The 20834-nt window shown below is 39.3% G+C and overlaps 1 protein-coding gene across 1 annotated transcript in view; it reads right to left on the bottom strand.

Annotated features, from left to right (window-relative positions):
* Positions 1 to 20834, bottom strand: part of FBXW8 (F-box and WD repeat domain containing 8) — a 108877-nt gene that overhangs the window by 45821 nt on the left and 42222 nt on the right. The window contains exon 5 of the mRNA XM_063085616.1: positions 14732 to 14892. Coding sequence (XP_062941686.1) covers positions 14732 to 14892 — 161 coding nt within the window. The remainder of the gene's footprint in view (positions 1 to 14731; positions 14893 to 20834) is intronic.

The raw sequence follows: 20834 nt of genomic DNA, 5'->3' as shown, positions 1-20834 counted from the left end.
GTGGCTTCAAATGTAAAACACAGAGTAAGTACTCTTCTAAGAATTATGATAAACTTGGGAGATAAGCAGATCACAAAAGTCTCTACAACATACCCCTGGCAAATATCTTGGCAAATTCCTTCCATTCTGACTCAGAAGGAAAAGATAGGCTGCAGAAAATGCTACTGGCTCTACACATTATTTAGGAGACAGGATCTCCCTCTCTGAGATGTCTTGTCTCAACATGTGCCTCCTCTAAATACTACACATTGTATGTGGTTGCATTCTTTGAGACATCACAGTAAACAGTAAAGAGATAAAAACTGCTGTTTGCGTAGAGCTTTTGGAGGTTCTGACCCTTTCATCTGTCTCCTCTTGCTGAGTGCTCACTTCCATCTTGGGAAGAGTATCATTAGACTCATCTCACAGAAGAGGAGTAACAGAGGCGCCATGTTGGACACAACTGGTCCAAAGCCACTTGGTACATGATGTGGTTGGGCTGGAATTCAGCTAGAAAAGTGCAGGATGAGCGGCTGCATTTACAAGTGTATAAAATAACTATAAGCTCGATGAGTAACTGATGTACACCACCAAGCTCACCCCGTGTTCTGCCAAGCATGGAAACTATTTAACCACAACTTACTCTAAGCACACATGGAGTTTATCTATAAACACATTTTTCATTACTAATCAAGTAGTTGTTTTGCTGGCATCATTTTTCAACAGAACTGTATGCAGTAAAATACCCTTCACCACAAGGTTGAGTTTCACAGAGCTATGCTAAGAAGGTTCCTTTTGGAAAAAAATACTCTAGGGCTCCATCAATTTAATGGTCAAATCCTTCTCTTCTGAATGTCTGTTGTGTCGTCATCTTTTTCAGTTTCCTCTACTTCAATTAGGAAGAGTCTCACTTGCTCAGGTCCTCACTTGTCAGTGGGGCCGGTGTCATTTGCAGTCATTAATCACCACTTGTAGGTACCTAAACATTTAGGATTGTTATGTCCTCTTGACAAACTGACCCCTTATCATATGCAACGTCTCTCTTTATCCCTGATTATAATCTTTGCTCTGAAATACACTTTGTCTGATACTGACACAGCCACTCGGCTTTCTTTTGATTAGCGTTGGCAGGAAGATCTTTTTCCATCCTCTCACTTTGCCTTGTGTCTTTATATCTAAAATAGATTTCTTGTACACAGCTTATATTTGGTCTTGGTTTTAACTGGAGTGTTTAGACTATATTTAATGTGATTATTGATAAGGTTGGGTTTAATCTGCCATTTTGCTATTTGTTTTCTATTTGTCCCATCTATTTTTTGCTACTTCTTTCCCCTCTTTTTTCTTTGGATTGACTATTTGGGTCAATTGAATATGTGTTTACTCCATTTTAATTCCTTTGTTGGCTTATTAGCCAATACTCTTTGTTATGCTATTTTAGTGGCTGCTTTAGGATTTTTTTTTTTTTTTTTTTGTCTTTTTCGTGACCGGCACTCAGCCAGTGAGTGCACCGGCCATTCCTATATAGGACCCGAACCCGCGGCGGGAGCGTTGCCGCGCTCCCAGTGCTGCACTCTCGCGAGTGCGCCACGGGCTCGGCCCGGGATTTTAACATACCTCTTTAATGTACTTTCAGGTGGTATCATACCACTTCACCCACACAGTATCAGAACTTTACAGCAGCACACTTCCATTTCTTCCCTCCCAGCCTTTGTGCTAAAGTTGTCCTACTCTGTATTTCTACATATGTTATAAACCCTACAAACACTGTTATTATTTTTGCATAAGCAGGCAATTATCTTTTAAAGAGATTTAAATAATAAGAAAAAGAAGCCATTTCTATTTACCCACATAATTGCCACTTCTGGTGTTCTTCCAATATCTACTTTAAACAAAAATATTGAATCCTGCAGCTTCTGTAAGGTTTGCAATTATACTTTGAACTGTATTGTTGGATATGTGACCCAAAAGCACGTGGTAGGATAAACAGGAATAGACACAGCAGCTAACAGGGAAGGATGGAAAACTAAATTTATAAATGGTCAATTTATCAGTTAAGATAGTTTGTCATGGCTACTTTTTCAATCTCAAAACTGCAGGGACTTGCACAATGAATACTAGAATTATAAGACTATTCTATAATGTTGTAGCTAATTATCATGCATGTTAACCATTATTTAGCCAAAAAGGAATCAATGCAATAATATGTTCAACAATTATTTATTGAGCTCCTGCTCTGTACCAAGGCAGTATTCTAAGCACCGGGGATACCACACTGAGTAAGATAAAATAAAAAAGTCCCTGACTGCATGCAGCTGACATTCCAGTGGCATCTACCAAGCATCTTGTTTGGGAGCATGTAAGGAATGAAAGGATATGACCCCTGTTCTTACAAAATACACACTGAAGAGAAACATTTTAATAACTAAAAAAAAAAAAAACCCACAACAGAGAAATATATACAAAGTGCAATGGAACGATGGATAAGATTAATTTTTGTGATGCTGTCACACTATTTTAAAATCCCAAAAAAGGAGCAGCTAACTTTTCCAGATATTTCAAGTCAAACTGGGTCCACATTCATTGAAAGACTATTAAGGAAGAAGTAGACAAGACTGTCAGAGCCAAAAAGTTCACTTCTCAAATAGGTATGATTTTTAAAAATCTGATGTGAATTCATTTGAAAGACCAAGTTTTATCATACTGCAGACCCAGCAATAAAATGGATTGGGCTCCTGACACCATGTGGACTTAGAGGCAAGATTGTGTCCTTTTCCTTCTGTATTCCCCACAGGAGTGAATTCAGAGTGCTGAACATGGCTAAACATCAATAAAGGTTTGCTGAATGCTTGTCGTACGTTTCAGCAAATGTTTTTGGTTGTAAGAAACAGAAAACTCACTGAAACTGTCTTAAACACAAATGGGAAACTGACTGGAAAGGAATGGAGCTATTTCATGGAGCCCAAGGGCAGGAGGTACAGCTGGAGATTATAAAGGGTCAGAATCAGAACCAGACATTCAGAACCAAGGCAGTGCATGTCTCTAGGGTACACCATAGATCTTGTCTTTGCTTCTCTCTGCAACTGCTTCGTTCTTCTTTCTCTACACACCAGCTTTGTCTCATCTCTGAGTACATGGACAAAGTGGCCATTCACACTCCATAAGGTCTCCTACTCCAAGCACACAACAAAGTCTGAGTCCCGGTCTGTGAATTACCTTCCCCCAGGAAGGGGATCCTCATACGCTGCGGTCTTAATGGTTGTCCCCTCCAAAGCTCATGTGGAAGCTTGATTCCTGATGTGGCAGTGTTGAGAGGTGGGGCACCTTTGAGAGGTGATTGGATCATGAGGACCATGCCTTCATGAATAGATTAACACACTCATGTGTTAATGGGTTAATGAATGAGTGGGTTATCACGGGAGGGGCACTAGTAGCTTTATAAAGGAGAGCAAGTGAGCATGTTAATGCAAGCTTCTGCCCACCCCTTGCTATGTGAAACCCTGTGTTGACATGGGACTCTGTAGAGAGTCCCCACCAAGAAGGCCCTCACCAGATATACCCCTTCGACTTTGGACTTCCCTCCAAAACTGTAAGAAATAAATTCCGTTTCTTTATAAATTACCCTGTTTCAAGTATTCTGTTATAAACAACAGAAAACTGACTAAAACACCATCTCTTGCCCAAGCAGCTGAGGTCAAAGACTAACTCAAATACTATGAACATGCCAGCTCTGGAGGGCTGGGGAAGAGCCTCAGAGCAAGAAAACATCCCAAAAGATGTCTACTACATTTATCTTGAATATCAGGTCAAAGTAAAACAAAAGAACAATTCTCAGCAAATGCAAAGGGAGGTTCTGAGCAGTTTCTTAGCAGCGACTTTAAAAGCAGGCCTTTGTTGCCATTCCCTGCACCAGGCATGATCCCTAAGAGATGGAGCTTATGGATTTTGCCCCATGCCAGGAAAACAGAAAGTAGAGCAGGTCGGTTTCTTTCTTTCTCCCTGACAAAACCTCAATAGCTGAATAAAAAATGTTTAATTCTGAGATAATGCTGGATTACAACATTACTGTTCCAACACGATAAATACGAAAAGGATGCAGACAAAAGAAGAAATTGAGTCTCTCGAAAAATCTGGAAGAACACAAGTGAGGGCCATCAGCTCAATAAAGTAGATAGTCCCATCTGCTCCCTGGGCTCAGGACCCTCCACCTTGACAGGTAGCAGCCGGGCTGAAGGAACTCTGAGTTCATCCTAGACCAGGAACAGTCATTAACAATGACATGAGTAACGATGGCCAGGGTTTTGAAGAGTCATAAAGCCTGCTCAGCAGCTGTGGATGGGCACCTATGCCAGTTCACAGCACACCCCTCCCACCTCCCAAAGGAGGCCAGCCAGAGTGTGGTAATGAAACTGCTCATAGTAGAAATGGGATCTAAATGAGTTTAAACTGATTTATGTTAGCTTTTGTAAAGATTACTCGATATCTGGAAAGTGCTACCACTGTGAAATAATGTCGACAATCCTTAAGACCTCCATCTAATGGTACTTGCATGGAATATTTATATTCCTCGTCATGGGAACAAGGACCATAATGGATACCATTTTTGTTTTATTAGGGATGCATATTTAAATTAATCTGCTATTTGCCTAAACAATTAGCTGCTTCTGTTTGTGTGCACAAAGCCAAAATTGCAATTAGGCTTCCATCAAAAAGATAAGTCCCAACTAAAACTGTCTCTGTGGAGTCATAAGAGCTCAAGGCAGAACTTCCCAAAATTACTTTTTAGCATAATGGTAATTATGTTAATTACATGAAAGGTAAATAACCACTGAATTGGTTTTGGAAAAAAACACAATTGGTATTGCCCCTCCCCTTTGATCTTTTCTGTGCTCCATAAAATTTATAACAGGTTAATAGTTTAGATAGTCATACACTGGTCACTTGAACTACAGAATTTGTCTCGGGGCCTTTAGCGATCTCCTGATTAGAACTTATTTTAGCCATGAGCTCCTATCATTTTAAGCTTGCACAATAAACACCTGAAGCTTGGTATCAGCTTCATAATAGTTAAGCAGGCAGGATCAATTAACTGTGTTCAGAGACACTGAATGAAACTGACTGTTTATAAAGACAGTTGGCAATCTCACTTTCCACCACATAAATAAACACTTGCCTATCAGAGTTATTAAGGAGGAGTCAAAAGAAATTCTGCAATAAGGGAAAAAGCATTTTAACAAAAACGTAAAATACACCCACAGCACTCAATAAACACGTACCTCTGCATTCATTAGGTCCACACAGCATCACTCTGAAATGCAGGCCAGAGAAGTACAGTAGCATAAAGTTTAAAGGGACAAAAGAAGTTTTGTTCTTATGGAAGAGGCATCAGTGGAAGATTAATAACAGTGCAAACACGGGCCAAAAGAAGGGTGAAATCATGGAGGGGCTTAAAAAAAATGGGGCTGAGTGAGGTTCACTCTTCACCTGGATGCTGCTGCATGTCACCCTCAACACTCCAGCTGACCATAGCTCTAAAGCTGAACACTTGCCTGAGGCAGCAAAACACGAATAGGAAACATTCTGGAAACTGTATTTTAGATGACAAGTAAAAGAATATAACTGGGCTTACTGACCAATGAAGTGGCTAATTAGGGCATAAGCAAAGCAGCAACCAGACATGAGATCACCAAAGCAGAAACTGAGTCAAGAAGAGAGGAAGTAAGGCTGAACATATTAGTAGCTATCAAGATTAAAGCAGAAAGGAAAGAACATTTGAAAAAGGAGAATCAAAATGAAGAGACAGCAAATTGAAAAGGAGGCAAATAGTATATTGTAAGACTATGGTAATGTGATTAAATAAAAGAATTTAAAAATAACAAAGTCAAAGGAAAAACAGATCGATGGAGAAGCCAAGAATGTGGACCAGCTCTTCTATAAGGGAAAGCACCAAGAAGGAGAAAATGTGAAAGACATATCACTGTGCATGCAGCCACTGATTCCAGCCAATTTTCCCATACAATATAACTGAGTGATAGAAACAGAATACAGAATATATCTGGAAGAGTACACCAGACACTGTACTATAGATGCCTCTAGGGAGAAGACTTAGGATACCAGGATATCAGGAGACCAGGTGGCTGTAGGTGAAAAAAAGAGGATTTATTTTTTGCTATATACTCCTTGATACTATTTGAATTTTTTCTACATGTAATACTACATTAAAAAGTTATAATTTGTATACACATCTTATAAGAATTTTTTCTACGTGTAATACTATATTAAAAAGTTATAATTTATATACACATCTTTATAAGTAATCTAATTAATGATGAAATATGTTTTCCAATCATAATCTGCATGATTTTATAGTCAATATTTAATTCTAATGTACAAAATAAAAACTCAGATTCTTTTTTTAAACCTGCATTCTTTCAGAACTTTCTTCTCTCAATCACTATAGCCAAAAAATTCTTAAGTTAAAGGAAAAGAAACACTATATTATCTAGCAAATGTTTTGGGAGAAGGGCCATACAGAAATAGCAGTATTGCATATGTGGGAGCCACAATGAATAGGCCCTTTCACATTCTGGTGAATTAAACTTCAAAGTAGCCGATGACACTGCCACCTCCTCCACTGGATCAGATAGGTGCGGGACAGCCCAGCATGTGGCCTGACCCAGACCAGGCATTCAGTAAGTCTTATGCTCCTTGTTCCTTCTCTCTTTAAAATACTGTTTATCGCCAAAAGGAAAATATGTATATCATAAAAAACATTTCCACCCACATGTTAAGTGACATAACTATATAATATTTAGCAACATGTAATTTAAAAATAATGCTGTTAACTATTGAATACTGCTATTTCCTTATGGCCCTTCTCCCAAACTATTTGCCAGATAATACAGTGTTTCTTTTCCTTTAACTTAAGGGTTATCATGCTATTTACTCCATATTTGTATGTTTTGATTTTTTAATAAAAAGATTTTAAAAAATAATAATTTGAAAGGCTGTCACTAAAAGAAGTATATTAACTTGTATTTTACAAATGTTTTCAATAGTCACACTGCAATCGTCTTCTCAGATTTACAGTGAAAATTCCAGTGATGACATTAGGCAGCATTTGGTAATCCCATTATAAGTCCTCAAAAAATCTTCTTTTAAATTAAAAAAAAATTTTTATTTTAACATAATTGATTGTTCATATCTGTAGGATACAGCATTATCAATACCTGTGTGCAACATGTGACAGTCACTCAAAAGACCTTGAAACCATACTAACCAGTTAATTCCCTCGCAATAAACGTAATAAACGGCTCAAACAAAAAGCAGTGGGTAAAAAACCTACATAAAGATTTAGATTATGGCAAAACTGCAGCCAGTTTTGAGTTACCAAATACCAAATGAGAATGAGAAAACTGAAAGCACAGATAGTCTAATGTTACACTTGGGCATTCAGATTTGTCCCAGCTTAGGCCAGTGGCAGCAGCTTCAAGATAGCTTTGGTGTTCTTCTGACATGTCACCATCATTCTTAAGCACCTCTTTACTTCCTGGTACATCAGATGTCCAAGCTTATTTTATTCTTTCCCTGATCCAGCCCTGGAGTCAGCCATTTCTCCAAGCAGTCCTGGTTCATTTCAGTGAAGAGTGATATTTTCAAGAGCTGGGCACTAGGTGTGCTCATTGCTACTGGGCTGTTGCTGCTTCCATCCCTTTTCGGCAAACAAAGCTAGGACATACATGAACACATATACATACAAACATATACAACTCTATTTACTTCTCTATCTATATTGAAAGCCATAAACTCCACATGGATGCCTCCTATTCCAATCCAGTCCCACAGAATTCATTCTGGCTATCCCCTTTCCATACTTGTCCCTTCCTTCTCCCATAGTGAGAAAACTGGCTCCCATAATCTTCAGTACACTCACCTGCTCAATCTCCTACATGCTGCCAAACTCCTAGCCAGGCTGTTGCTTCCCTACTTCCTCTCCATGCTGACCCTGTTCCCACTGGCTACCTTCCTACTCCACTTGGGCTGGCCTAGTAGTTTTTTGAATGAAAATGCAGGCAAGCAGATGCATTTTGCTTTCAAAACAAAAATACATTTATTCCACAAATGTACTTATTTCTGCTTTTAATAAAGCCCTAGTGTTTAGAATGAAATAAACGCTACAACCAAAATTGCAAGTATTGAAAGGAAAATTAAACTCTCTCACTTAAAATTTGATTTATCTTCCTCAAAAAGCAAATCCATGCTCAGGTGTCATTAGGTACATTTTAGAACTTGGACAATTTATTTCTCTAGACTAAACTATCTCCCAAAAGTTACCTTGTGCTATTTATTGCTCCTTTCAGTTTTTAGCTTCAACTGTAATGTCAGAACAGAACTTTGAATTTATGCACCATAATGAGTATTATTAAAAATCAGTTTTCAGTAAAACCACCCCCAATAAACCAAAGGATTAAATCTTCTATCATAAATTCAATGTGCCACATTTTTTCTGCATGAGAAAAATTATTTCAAATTATTTTCACTAGTAATTCCAAAAATTGATAGTTATCCTAGATATTAGTCATTTGCTAGTCTGTGCCTACTAGCATGAAAACCTTCCTTTCCAGTGTTTCTGAAATTTTAGAGTTTACAAATCCCTAAGAATTCATCTGTGGGTCCCTCAGCATAAAAAACAATCCATTACAAGGTCAACACAGGCATGTAGGTGCTCACTTGGTACCAATAGCCTGTAAACACAAAATACAAATTCAGATACTAAGATCTCACACCACAGTTCAGTTACGAGGTCAAAAGATCTAGATTATCTTTTTTTAGATTACCATAAAAATAAAAACACAGATTAAAAAAAATTTTTCTAGAGACCTCACAAATCCCCACCCAAGATCATATCTGTGGACTCCCATTTGAGGAATACTGCCCCATTATTCAGTTATAATGGATATTCAGTCCAAAGCATATATAAGTATAACTTCAAGCTCTTCTCACTGAATAGAAAAATCTTTAAAAGAACATTTTTATTTGGCTCCATCACATAATATAGTCTCTATGACTTGTCTATGAAACAAAAACTAACACCCTAGAATATGCCAGGTGGTAGTCAACTTTAAAGTTCAATGCTCTAACAAAGACTTCCTAAACACCAAAACCACCTCAGTTCAGAACTCTGCATTTAAAGTTTTAAATTCTCCTCTGGATATCTTTAAAATGTGAGCATTCTTACCATTAAGAACATTGTCTAAACTTGTAAATGTACCCTATCTTTTAAAAAGACTACATCTGGTATTTTTTTGTTTTTGTAAGAAAGTTGTTTCATTTTGTTTTGTTTGCCCAGTGTCCGAATAAGAAGACTCCTAGACCTAAGGGTGGGTAAAGGTATTAGAAAGGCCTTGGGAAAAAACAAAATTCTCCATAGTCTATAGTCAATTTTCCTAACCATCACCCAAGTAATGCTTCAGCATGTTAATAATCCACTTCTAAAACTTCAATGTTAATCAAAGGGAGGAGGGGCAAACTGTATATGCATTTGAAGGTCATGTCCTTACATCCAAATGTCATCATCAACATACAAACAAGAAACATAAGCAAAGCTATCAAAGAACTGATTTTTATCAAACATAAAACTATAAATAAAACTTCAGAAGCACCTAGTCTCCACAGCCATCTAACTAAAACATGGTCCTACTGTTCACTACTAAAAAGAAGCTCGGAGAGACCCACTCCCATCCATTGTTAATACGTCAGTAAATGAGAAATCATAGTCACTTCAGCCCAGAGCAGGCAGTCCTGGACAATGGATTGTGTGTGTGTTCAGACAATTGCACTGGGAGTGCTGCAGAAGTGGATAAGCCACTTGCCTTGCTTGATGGCACCATATAAAGAGGACTGTTGGCTGTCCCATCTAGGTTTCTACATGCTAATATGTACGGGGTCTTGTCTCTCCCCACGTAAGGGGGACAAATAAGAACTTCTTTGCACCTAAGAAGTGTGTAATCTCATTTCTGACCAGAGAGTGAGCTTTCAAGACCAACTCTGCGAGTAGGGAGTGGGTTTCGAGCACACTGCCATTCCCTAATGCCGTGGCTCGAGGCCAAAGGCAGGCAAGCATGGAGCAGATGGAGTCCTGGCAAGGTCTCCGCTGTCCCTGCATTAGCAGCATCTGCTCATTACTCAGAACCTTCGCCTGCTTTATCTAATGCTCCAGGAAAAGCATTTTGATTTGATTCATTTCGGTACGGTAACGCACAGCACAATTAGTGGTAAAATCAAACTGGAGGACGGCCAGCGCTGACAATCGGAAACAAGGCAGAAGAAATATGAGGCCAATGGGTTGGAATTCAAAAAATCACAACTGTGGATCACCTTTGCCAAATCTCAACACCCCAGGTGTGTGTACAGAGTTCCCACAAGGCAAGGAGGCTGAAAATGATGTAGGGATGACTTACTTTCTCCCAAAGCAGTTTCCATCTCCCCCTCTGGATATGATTCCTTCTATGGAGAATAATGTGTGTAGAACATCAAGGTGGTCTCAACGGCTACAGAGCTTCACTTTGGCATAACCAGAGAGCTGAAGCTCATTAACTCATTTTATTATCTTATTCTTCTTTTCTGTGGGGCACTGTCACAAATTTTATACAGCAGATCCCAAAAGGTAAATTTCCTTTTTGCCATGTTTTTGCCTAAGAAGTGCTAGTTAGCTGCTCTTGGAAAGGAGCTATATAAAAATGTGCATTTGATAATTTGAATCTGTCTCTGCCCAGAAGTAGCTATTCATGAATATGTTGGTATAAATATCATCCTGCCAATCTGTTAGACTGAAGTGAGACCAAAGACAATGCCACCTGAGGTCTGGGGAAAGAATGAGAAGTTGCTGTTTATCACAGAAATAGTTTACAACCCAACCAGACTGATAAAACAAGCTCGGTATGAGAGAAGAGCAAGAAAACACAAGAGCTCTTATAAAAGAAATAGCCCTTAATACCAAAATGAACTTGGTACATATCAAAGACATCAATGTAAACACTGTAGCCTTGGAAGTACCATACTACAGATTTTACCTAACTTACAGTAATCATCTTTCCACACATGATGTGAAACCCAAACGACAAGACTGACAAACTTAATGATGTAAATGTAAACTACCACATAGATTGACTGAAACAGAACAGGAAGTCCAGAAAAAGACCCAAATACAAAAAGAGTTTCATATCTAAAAGCTTATAAAGGCAGCACCTCAAACCAGTGAGGTAGAGATGAGCTCTCTGATGAGAGCTGCTGGAAAAAAAATATATACTCAGATCATGCTAATCTAGGATGAACTCTATATTTATCAAGATTTAAATCTAAAAAATAAGCTATAACAGTAACAGAAGAAAAATAACTACAAGTAGGAGGTATTCATATGAAAAAAATTCAACCATTCTCACACTAAAAGAAATATAAATTAAAACCACATTCAGATACCATTTCTTACCTATGAAAATTAACAAACACCAAAAAGTTTGAAACATTCTTTGCTGGTAAAACCATGGGGAAATAGGCACACCCTCATACCTTGCTGATAAGAGTACAAAACAGTATAACCCCTTTTTGCATTTACCCTTTGTCCCAGAAATCCCTTTTACAGAAAACTACCCCTCCTGTACTCACATGAAATGTCATCTGTACAAGGTTTTTCACTACAACACTGCTTGTAATAGCAAAACACCAGACACAACACAATTGTTTTTCAATAAACCATAGTATTTGCACACAATGGAATACTATGCAGGTGTGAAAAGGGAGGAAACTCTCTCTACACCAACAGGGACAATCTTTCAACTTATGTTATTAAATAAAAAAAACAAATTTGGAATAATGTTAAGTAGTATGCTACCTTTTGTTAAAAAAAAAAGTGGGGGGGGTAGGAATAAGAATAGATATTCATATTTGCTAGTATTTGTAATACTGAAGTACTAGAAGGTTATATAAGAGACTAAAACATACTTACTTTAGAATGTAGTGAACAGAAGTGAGTGGAAGCAAGACTTCCCAATGTATAACTGTTTATATTATTTTCATCTTTGAACTCTAAAAACATACTACTTAGTCAAAAATATCAAATTACGAAATAAAACCAGCTTACTTGGATATAAAAATTAAAATGGAATGAAAATTAAAACCACTTTCTAGAAAAACAAGCCATAAAAAAGTCGATTGAATAATAAATGATGAACTGAAAAAATATCTGAATACATATGTCAAGGGTTATTTCCTTAGCCCTTTCCTTTCAACCAGAAAAGATAACAACCCAAAAGAAAAATGGGAAAAGACAGGAACAAGAAATTTGCAGAGGAAGAAATAGAAACAACTAAAAACACAATGAAAAGATATTAATATATACTTATAATTAAAGAAAGGTAAACAACAATACCATTTTTACCTACCAGATGCATTACAAAACAGCCACTGTCATATACCAGGGTACTGCAAAAAGCTCAGGGAAAGATTTGTATTTTATTTCAATTCTATTTTTCCATGAACTTTCTGAAGTACCCTCATATGTTTGGTAAGACTATAAACTGGTGAAACCTTTTTGGAGGGCAATCTGGCAATATTTATCAAAACATAAAGCATTCATAGCCTTCACCCACCAATTACTAATAATTTAGCCCATGGATATACTTGCACAAATCCATCATGATATTTGTTCAATGACACTGCTTGCAGCACTGTTTTTAACAAAACAAACAACTCAAATGTGCATCAATAAGGGCCCTAATAAATATAGTTCAGCTATATAATGCAATATTACACAGGCATCAAAAAGAGTAAAGTTTACCTATAAGTGCTAATATGGAAGGTCACCAAGGTATGTCATTAGGTGAAAAAAAGCAAGGTGCAGAAAAGTATATAAAGTAGAACCTATACATAAAATGTGAGAGGACCTAGAAACGGGGGAACAGAGAAGAACACTTCAACTTCTTTTTTGATACATTTTCTTTTACATTTTATATACATTTCTGCTCTGAATTTTAACCATGAAATTTTTAAAAATCATGTATTTAAAATATATTTTGGCAATCATTTGCCAAATATTTACCAAGGAACGTAGATACTTTATCATAACTACATTGTTCTTCAATATGAAGATACTTGAAAAAGTTCATGAAAAGATTCGTATCCTTTTAATTCTATTTTTCCATGAACTTTTTGAAGTACCCTTGTATTTCTGTACAATAGGAATGAGGGCAACACAGATGGTTCTAACCAACAATGTAAAACCAGCAGGACACTTCCACATCACCTCAAGCTGTATTTTCAAGCTACAAGATACAAGTCACAGGGTTGCAAATTAATCAGGTGCACATTTCTACAAGAGCCTCTATGTGTAGTGTTACATGAACAGGACTACAATCACAGCATGGTCCAGAGACGCAATCATAGTTCTGGATTCACTACTGACTTCTACCTCAAGCAAATTATTTAGCTGGCTTCTTTGGACCTCAGTTTCCCCATTTGTAGAAGAATGTGTATGTGCATGTGCATGTGTGGGGGGAGGCTATGAGATGATTCTAAAACTGTATGGTTCTAACTTAAAAGTACTGCAACCTTTGCATAGGTGTTTTGGAAAAAGAAAAAACTCACTAATTTGGAAAGTAGCAAACACGCTCAAGCTGCTCTTAGGCTACTTACCCAGAATCTCAATAAACATACATAAAATATTAATAATTATACCACAGAAACAGCTTAGCTGAACTCCTATAGGCTGAAAAGAAAATAATCCATCAATGGTGTCTACTACCATCAAGCCAAAAGAACATAGTTCACATGGTTAAAGTAATAAGGTAAAAATACTTTCAAGATTTCAGCCCTAATTTTTACTTTTAAGTGGCATATGGGTATAAAATTCCCCATTAGCTACTTAATTATAGTTTTGTCCCCCTGAGCCAACCGATAATGTTACACTGACTCTGAAGATTTGCAATAGTGCTATGACATGAACGCTAACATTCTGAAATAGGTGTGGTTCAATTTTGAGGCAAATGGGGAAAACAAAACTTTTGGAGATTCAAACTTTACAACATCATGGAGGTCAGGAGCATGAGAGGTAGTCATATAGGACATCACGGCCATTAAAGTTATTATTCCTATTAGCTATAAACTGTCAAGTGTTTCTTTACTTGGTAAAACTAATTTTACACTATTCTTACCTATTTATGCACATTCACAGTTGCTCACACACAAAAAGAATTCTTTCAGTGTCAGAGGGACAACATATTACTATCAATTATCTTGAATGGGATGTAAGTGCCAGGAAAGGGTAGGCACTGATTTTTATTTTTTCTATTTTCATATTTGTCAATAGATTATCTACATCTATCCCCTTTTCACTATTCCTTTTGGACTGAGCAGAGGCTAAAGGAAAAGTAAGCCAAAAATACTTAATATTTTACACCAAACAAGTTATTTGCTTAAGATAATTTGGCCAGCCTCGTGTCTGGCACTAACACCCAGCCTGACAGTTCCAATATGAATTAAACACCAGTTTTAATGGGTGCTATGTTCCAATGCCTTCTAATGCATTGAGGGTTACTGGCCAACTCCTTCACATAAAGGCAAGAGTGAGTGTACGTGTGTGAACATGTGTGTGTGCCCACATGTACGTATGGAGGGATTACAGGGGGGAGCCAGCCACAGCTGCTTAATTTTTGAAAGGCTTTTTTTTTCCTTAATAGGGAGGAGGATTGCAGTTACTTACCGTCCTCATAAGCTGCTACCGCCAGCGAGCTGTTTATCCTCACAAAGGAGACATATGGCTGCATTCCAGGTTCATCGTCGTCCTCATACTCTGATTCCAGGAAGGGGGCTACATAGTCCCAGGTGCGGGTGTCCCACACCCTCACATCCCCTGACGTATATCTGGAAAAGAAGGACACACTTGGTTCCAAAAAGGGATTGAAGAGCAGGGCTGTGGTGCAGAAAATGAGAGGAGCTTAATTAAAACAACAGAGTAGTAAGATTTGGTCTAGGTGGAACCACTCCTGTGGCACTGTTTAGATGAGTAACTCCGACAGGAGAGAACGTCAACTAGATGACAGAAGGCTGTGAACAGTTTCACATGGTGACAATTTCAAATGAGAAAACAATTAGAAGGAATGGGGTATCAAGAATGCCTTTCCTTTCCTTTTACATTGTTATAGCCAATCTGCTACCCTGAGTTCTCCCATTAAAGGGATCACTAGCAGAAATGTGTATAAGCAGCACTATTTACACACACACACACACACACACACACACACACACAAAGACAGAGATGCTGCAGAAATATTAAGAACTACTAGTCTTACAGGCACAAGCTTTCTAATAGCTCATCCATGCATCAGATTTGACTGATTAAAGTCCCTAAAGACTAATTGATTTGCTGAAACAATTAAATCTTGCCTTTAGCAGCCAGACAATGCTGCCTTCTTGTGAAAAACTCTTGCTTAAATGCAAGACACTCCCTGGTCTTGCTCTCTTAGAAAATAGGAGTACTCACTCTCTCCTCCTACTACTGCCACTCCAGCAAACGGCTCTCTCCAACAAAGCTGATGCAGAGCCAGACCTGCTCAGAGGCAAGGCCCCTAGGATGATGGAATGACCAGATGCTGAGATGGGGTGCTGCCTGCCATTGAAGTATTCAAGCTAAGTTTCTTAACATCTACTACAGAGGGTTTCATTCCATGTGTAAAGCAACTGTGTGTCCTGGGGGTGGAGTGGTTAGAAATGCTTTCAAGTGCCTCATGATGTCCCCATACAAACATAGATTGCAGGCAATTTTAAGGGGGGTTCACAGTCTTCCTGAGGTCCCAGCCATAGTTCCTTCAGGATTTCTTTGTAGAGTTGAACAGGATAACCTCTGAGATCTATTTAATCACTGAAGTCTATGACATGACATCTTAATGAAGTAGCTATAGAAGAACAATCTCAGGTGAGGTAAAGAAACTAAGAATATGTTGATTCACGAGAGCTTCATTTACTACATGTGGCAGTATTTCCCTCAAATTGTTAATCTACAGTAAATACATACATTACATAACCCACAGGTCATTCTGCCACACCAATTTCCTAGGTTGAAGAACTCGGCTCCCTACCTACAGGACAGTGCTTGGAGACTGTGCCTGTGGTATAAAGGGCCAAATAGGAGAGAAGTGCTTTCTTTTTTCCTTTAAAATTTATTTATTATGAATATTCATGAGATACAAAGATAACTGTCACCCCTCCGTCCATGATGTGAGGGCCAGATTCCTACTGGGGGCATACCCATCACCAGAAATTACTTTTGTACCCTTTGTCCCCACCCAATTATCCACCAACCTCCCTCCCCTTCCCCCTCTCCCCTCAACTCCACTTTGTAGCCCTAGGAATGTTCCCTCCCTCTGTTGGATCACGTTGCTACTGTGGTCTTTCTTTTCTTCCTTCTTTCTCTCTTAGCTCCCACATATAAGTGAGCAAATGAGGTATTTATCCCTCTGTGCTTTGCTTATTTCACTCAATAAGTTTCTCTAGGCTCATCCATGTTGTTGCAAATGGGAGTATTTCATTCTTTTATGGCAGAGTAGTATTCCATGGCTTATGTATATCACAGTTTCCTTATCCAATCATCCACTGATGGACATTTAGGTTGGTTCCATATCTTGGCTATTGTAAACAGAGCTGCGATAAACATGGGAGTGCAGGTATCCCTTCAACACAATGATTTCCATTCCTCTAGATAAATACCCAGAAGAGGGATTGCTGGATCATATGGAAGATCTATCTGTAGTTGTGTGAGAAACCTCTATACTGTTTTCCATAGTGGTTGTACTAATTTACAGTCCCAGTAATAGTGTAGGAGTGTTCCCAAGAAGTGCTTTCTAAAATTGGACTGCTATACCTGTTTGACCATTGATCCTCTAGTACATAGAAATGCTCACAACACAAGTTTCCTTAAGCCTAACAATGTGCAATTGATATTGCCCCAGCCAAACCATGGCCACTGGCTCCCGGGCAGCAGTCTGGATCCCCCTTCTCAATGAGGAACTCCATACCAGCACACATACCTCATATCCTGCTGCACCAAAACTACCAGGCTCAACTTGCTACCCCCAAAACGACTCAGTCCTCTCCCTAGAGGAAGGCCACTGCTCAGCTACAGAGAGAATTAACAGAGATAACATGTAAGTTTCTAGATTGTGTGAGATTAGATTCTTATGGTTAGATTACATGTAAAAGGAACTAGCCAATTCAGAAAGGATGAGAAAGACAGCAAAATCTTTCAGAAATACAGAAAAGGTAAGTGAAAGAAAAAAGGGAATTTGGGAGATCGGAGAGCTAAGGAACTTTGAGGAAAAGAAGTGCACAAAGCAGGAAATGTATCACTTCCTGCCTGTCTCGGGCACTCTGTGTTTTGTTAACTATACATACACCACACTGGTAGTCTTCATGCAGTTCTTCGTGGTGCCCCCTTAGGGCCACAGTGGGGAAGAGACAGGAACAGAGAGAATTTTAGTGGCCTGAGCTCCAGCTCCCAGCCCCTTTACATGAAGAGTTATGGGGCAAAGCAACAACATAAACAACAAAACTTGAAGAAAAGGTGCTTTAACTGCAGAGCCAGACAAAAGTGAACTACGAAATACAAACTGTTGATCTCTTTCCTTATTTCGGGGGAAGAGGATAGAGGGAGGGCAGGGATCCCAGGGAGAATAGCACTCTATTAATATCTAAAAGGTTCCTGGTAAGTCTTTTCTTCCATAAAGGAAGTTGTCCCACTCACACTGCACCTCCACACGTCTAAAATTAGACACATTCTCTCCTTAAAAAGCTTCAGCTCAACGACCAACTAGCCTGCTTCTGAATTCCTTATTTTTGTCAATGGTATCATCAGTCCCCGATCTCTGGTACAAAAACGGAGGGACATTTCAATACCTCCCTTGCCCACCACCCACACTGCTATGTATGTTCAGGTCACCAAGCTCTTTCTGTTCTCATTCCTAGAGATGCCACGCTGGTCTAAATCCCTCAGCACCTCCTGTAAGAACCCAAATGCCCCAAGGGATCACACCCTGATCACATAAGCCCTTCTCGGCCACACCCCATCATGGCGCTGGTTGCCCTTCTCTTCCGCATTCTCCTTCCCGCCTGCGCGAATTGCAGGCCAATCAGCTCCCCCCCAAGCCCCATGCAGTATGCTAAATAGGGATTGTATTTTAAACCAATCAGCTTTCCCTTAAAGCCCTATATATATGTGTGTGTGCTGCCTAATAAAACGAGCTCTCTCCGGTGGATCATCAACTGGTGTTGACTCGTCCTTTCACCTCCCATCCTGACTGTTACAGTCTCCCTGCTTCTGAGCCTCTGCCACCTTCAATCAACCCTGCACAAGCCAAGCCCTTCAAAATATCTGATCAACTGAATCATTCTGGAAACGCTCCCTTTCTCCCTGCCCTCCACAGGAGACCATGGCCCCTCACTACGATTTACCTTGAAAGCAGCCGGAACATTTCCCTGACAGAGAGAGAGAGAGAGAGAGAGAGAGAGAGAGAGATCTTGTTCACAGCCAGAAGAGAACAGCCTGACACCTAGGAATCCCTCTGTAAATACTTAACTCTCAACGCCTTATTGAATGAAGTTTCAATTACAGGGCCTGCCAAAAACCCTCCACATGCCTGCTTCCACCACTCTCCCCAGCCTCATTCTGCTCTTCCTTAGCAGACAAGCTTCCAAACACTCTTGCATCTGAACCTTGGCTCCATTATCCACCTTTCCAGAGCCTTTCCCTCATCATGACTCAGCCAGTGGGGCTCAACCTTGGCTGTACGGTAGAGTAACCTGGAATGCTTTTAAAACTCCAGATACCCAAGGACACCCTAGACTAATTAAATCTGACTGTCTGGGGTGGGACCAGAGGCGTGCTTCCAAGGTGCAGCCAAATTAAGAATTACTGACCCAGCCCCATCCTACCAACCTTCAAGTTCTATAGCACAGGCCCTCCCCGCCTCCATGAAGCCTTTTCTGACTCTACTACTATGTCCTTTATCTGAAGAATCAGTGTTCATTGCTACATTCCATATGTATAGATCATGTCTCCTCAACTTGACTGTGAAGTCCTTGAGAAGAAGACCCTATTGAAATGCCATAGCCTCCATCACAGAGCCTTACACACAGCTGTTAATAAATAAATGGTGATTGAGAGGAGGGTGTCACAAGGAACAACCTGACTGGTTGAGTGGCACCTCTTCCATTCCCACAGCTCACCTTCCAGTGCTAATGATTAGCAAAACACCAATAATGCACACATCAATATGCATTAGACTTCTTGCATTTACTTCCAAACTGATTAAAATATAACTCTGTAAAACATGGGACAAGCTAAGTTACTTCTGCAAACATGAAATTTTCCATAGATATCTATTTACATTAACTGTGTTCTTCATGGCCAAAGAGCATGATAGCAACACAAAAGTTTTGCTGCCAAATGACTCCAGAGGTAAAATATAAAAGACTCTTTTTTTTTTTTCTTGTGGCTGGCCGGTACAGAGATCTGAATTTGTGACCTTGGGTTTATAAGGCCGCACTCTAGCCAACTGAGCTAACCAGCCAGCCCCCTGTCTCCTTTATTGATAGGAACAGAGAATAAATATCCTATTTCAGCAGGTAATGCGTGATGACTCAGCAGCAGGCTCTAAAATCTAACACAAGTGAAAGCAATCATAGCAATGGGAGTTAGACTCAGTGCTAGTGATCTCACACTAAAGAAACAGACATTTTCATGTGGGGAAGACACTGGTTGGGGCAGAGAGGCCTGGACCAAACCCTAACTGTGATCTAAAAGTGCTTAACAACATTGGCCAGGAAAAGCAAGAACAGATATTGAATGGAGATAGGAAAAAGGCTGATTTTTCTCCAGAGCTCCAGATGTCTTTATTGCTGTCTAATGACAATTACACTCAACCAATTAAGACTCTACTATGACAGGTGCACTGTCAGTAAGCCTCTGGACCCCAATGTTGATGGCTCTCTAATTAGTGTGTGTGTAAAGTACAACTGCAAGTAATCTATTAACTGATGTAAGAACACTAAAGAAAAACGGAAGAAAGAAGCCTTTTCCAAATGAGTAAGGATGTGCCCCAGCCCAGGCCATGTACCAGTGAAACTGAATGCTTGCCCGGTCTTTTTTTGCTTGGCAAGGTTGAGTTTACCTCTAAATAGGTCAGAGACCACAGCTGATTTTTTGTTGAAAGAATGGGAATAGAATCTCTCAAGCTCGGCAAGCCAGAGCAATTGCCAATTTAGAATGATTTACTACCAAAGAGCTTTCATTAACTAGTAAATTTCCAATAAGCAGACTACTTACTTGGACTAAGAGACCAGAAAAAAAGAAGGAAGAAATGCGGTAGCTAAAAGCAACCTTTAACCTTTTCTCTTGTATAAACATCCAGCAGGGGTTCCATTTTGCTCCACAGTGCCAGCTCTTATTTGCTAAAAGAAATTTTTTTCAAGGCTCTTCATAACAACCTGGGGGGCTGTTTTAAGAAGGCTGAGAAGTAGGGTTAAGTGACTTACCCAAGGTCATAAGAAACATTTTAGTGGCACAGCTGGGATCAAAATGTGTCCCGGGTTTTTCTCAATCTGCTGCTTAGCCAACAAGCCACTCTGCCTCCTCAGATGACAGTATCTTTAAACAAATACTGCTTTTAAAAACCATCCCCATTTAAGTGCAATATAAGGAATTTATTGTTTTCAATATTGTGACTCAGGCTTGCAGGACAGAGCCCCTGCCCCTAACCTATCAATTGTATCACTATATCTCAACTGGAAGGCAAGAAGCCAACAGAAAAGCT

The sequence above is a fragment of the Cynocephalus volans genome, chromosome 2 (assembly GCF_027409185.1).
Source record: "Cynocephalus volans isolate mCynVol1 chromosome 2, mCynVol1.pri, whole genome shotgun sequence".
Classification (NCBI taxonomy): domain Eukaryota; kingdom Metazoa; phylum Chordata; class Mammalia; order Dermoptera; family Cynocephalidae; genus Cynocephalus; species Cynocephalus volans.
This window is presented reverse-complemented; position numbering and strand designations above follow the sequence as displayed.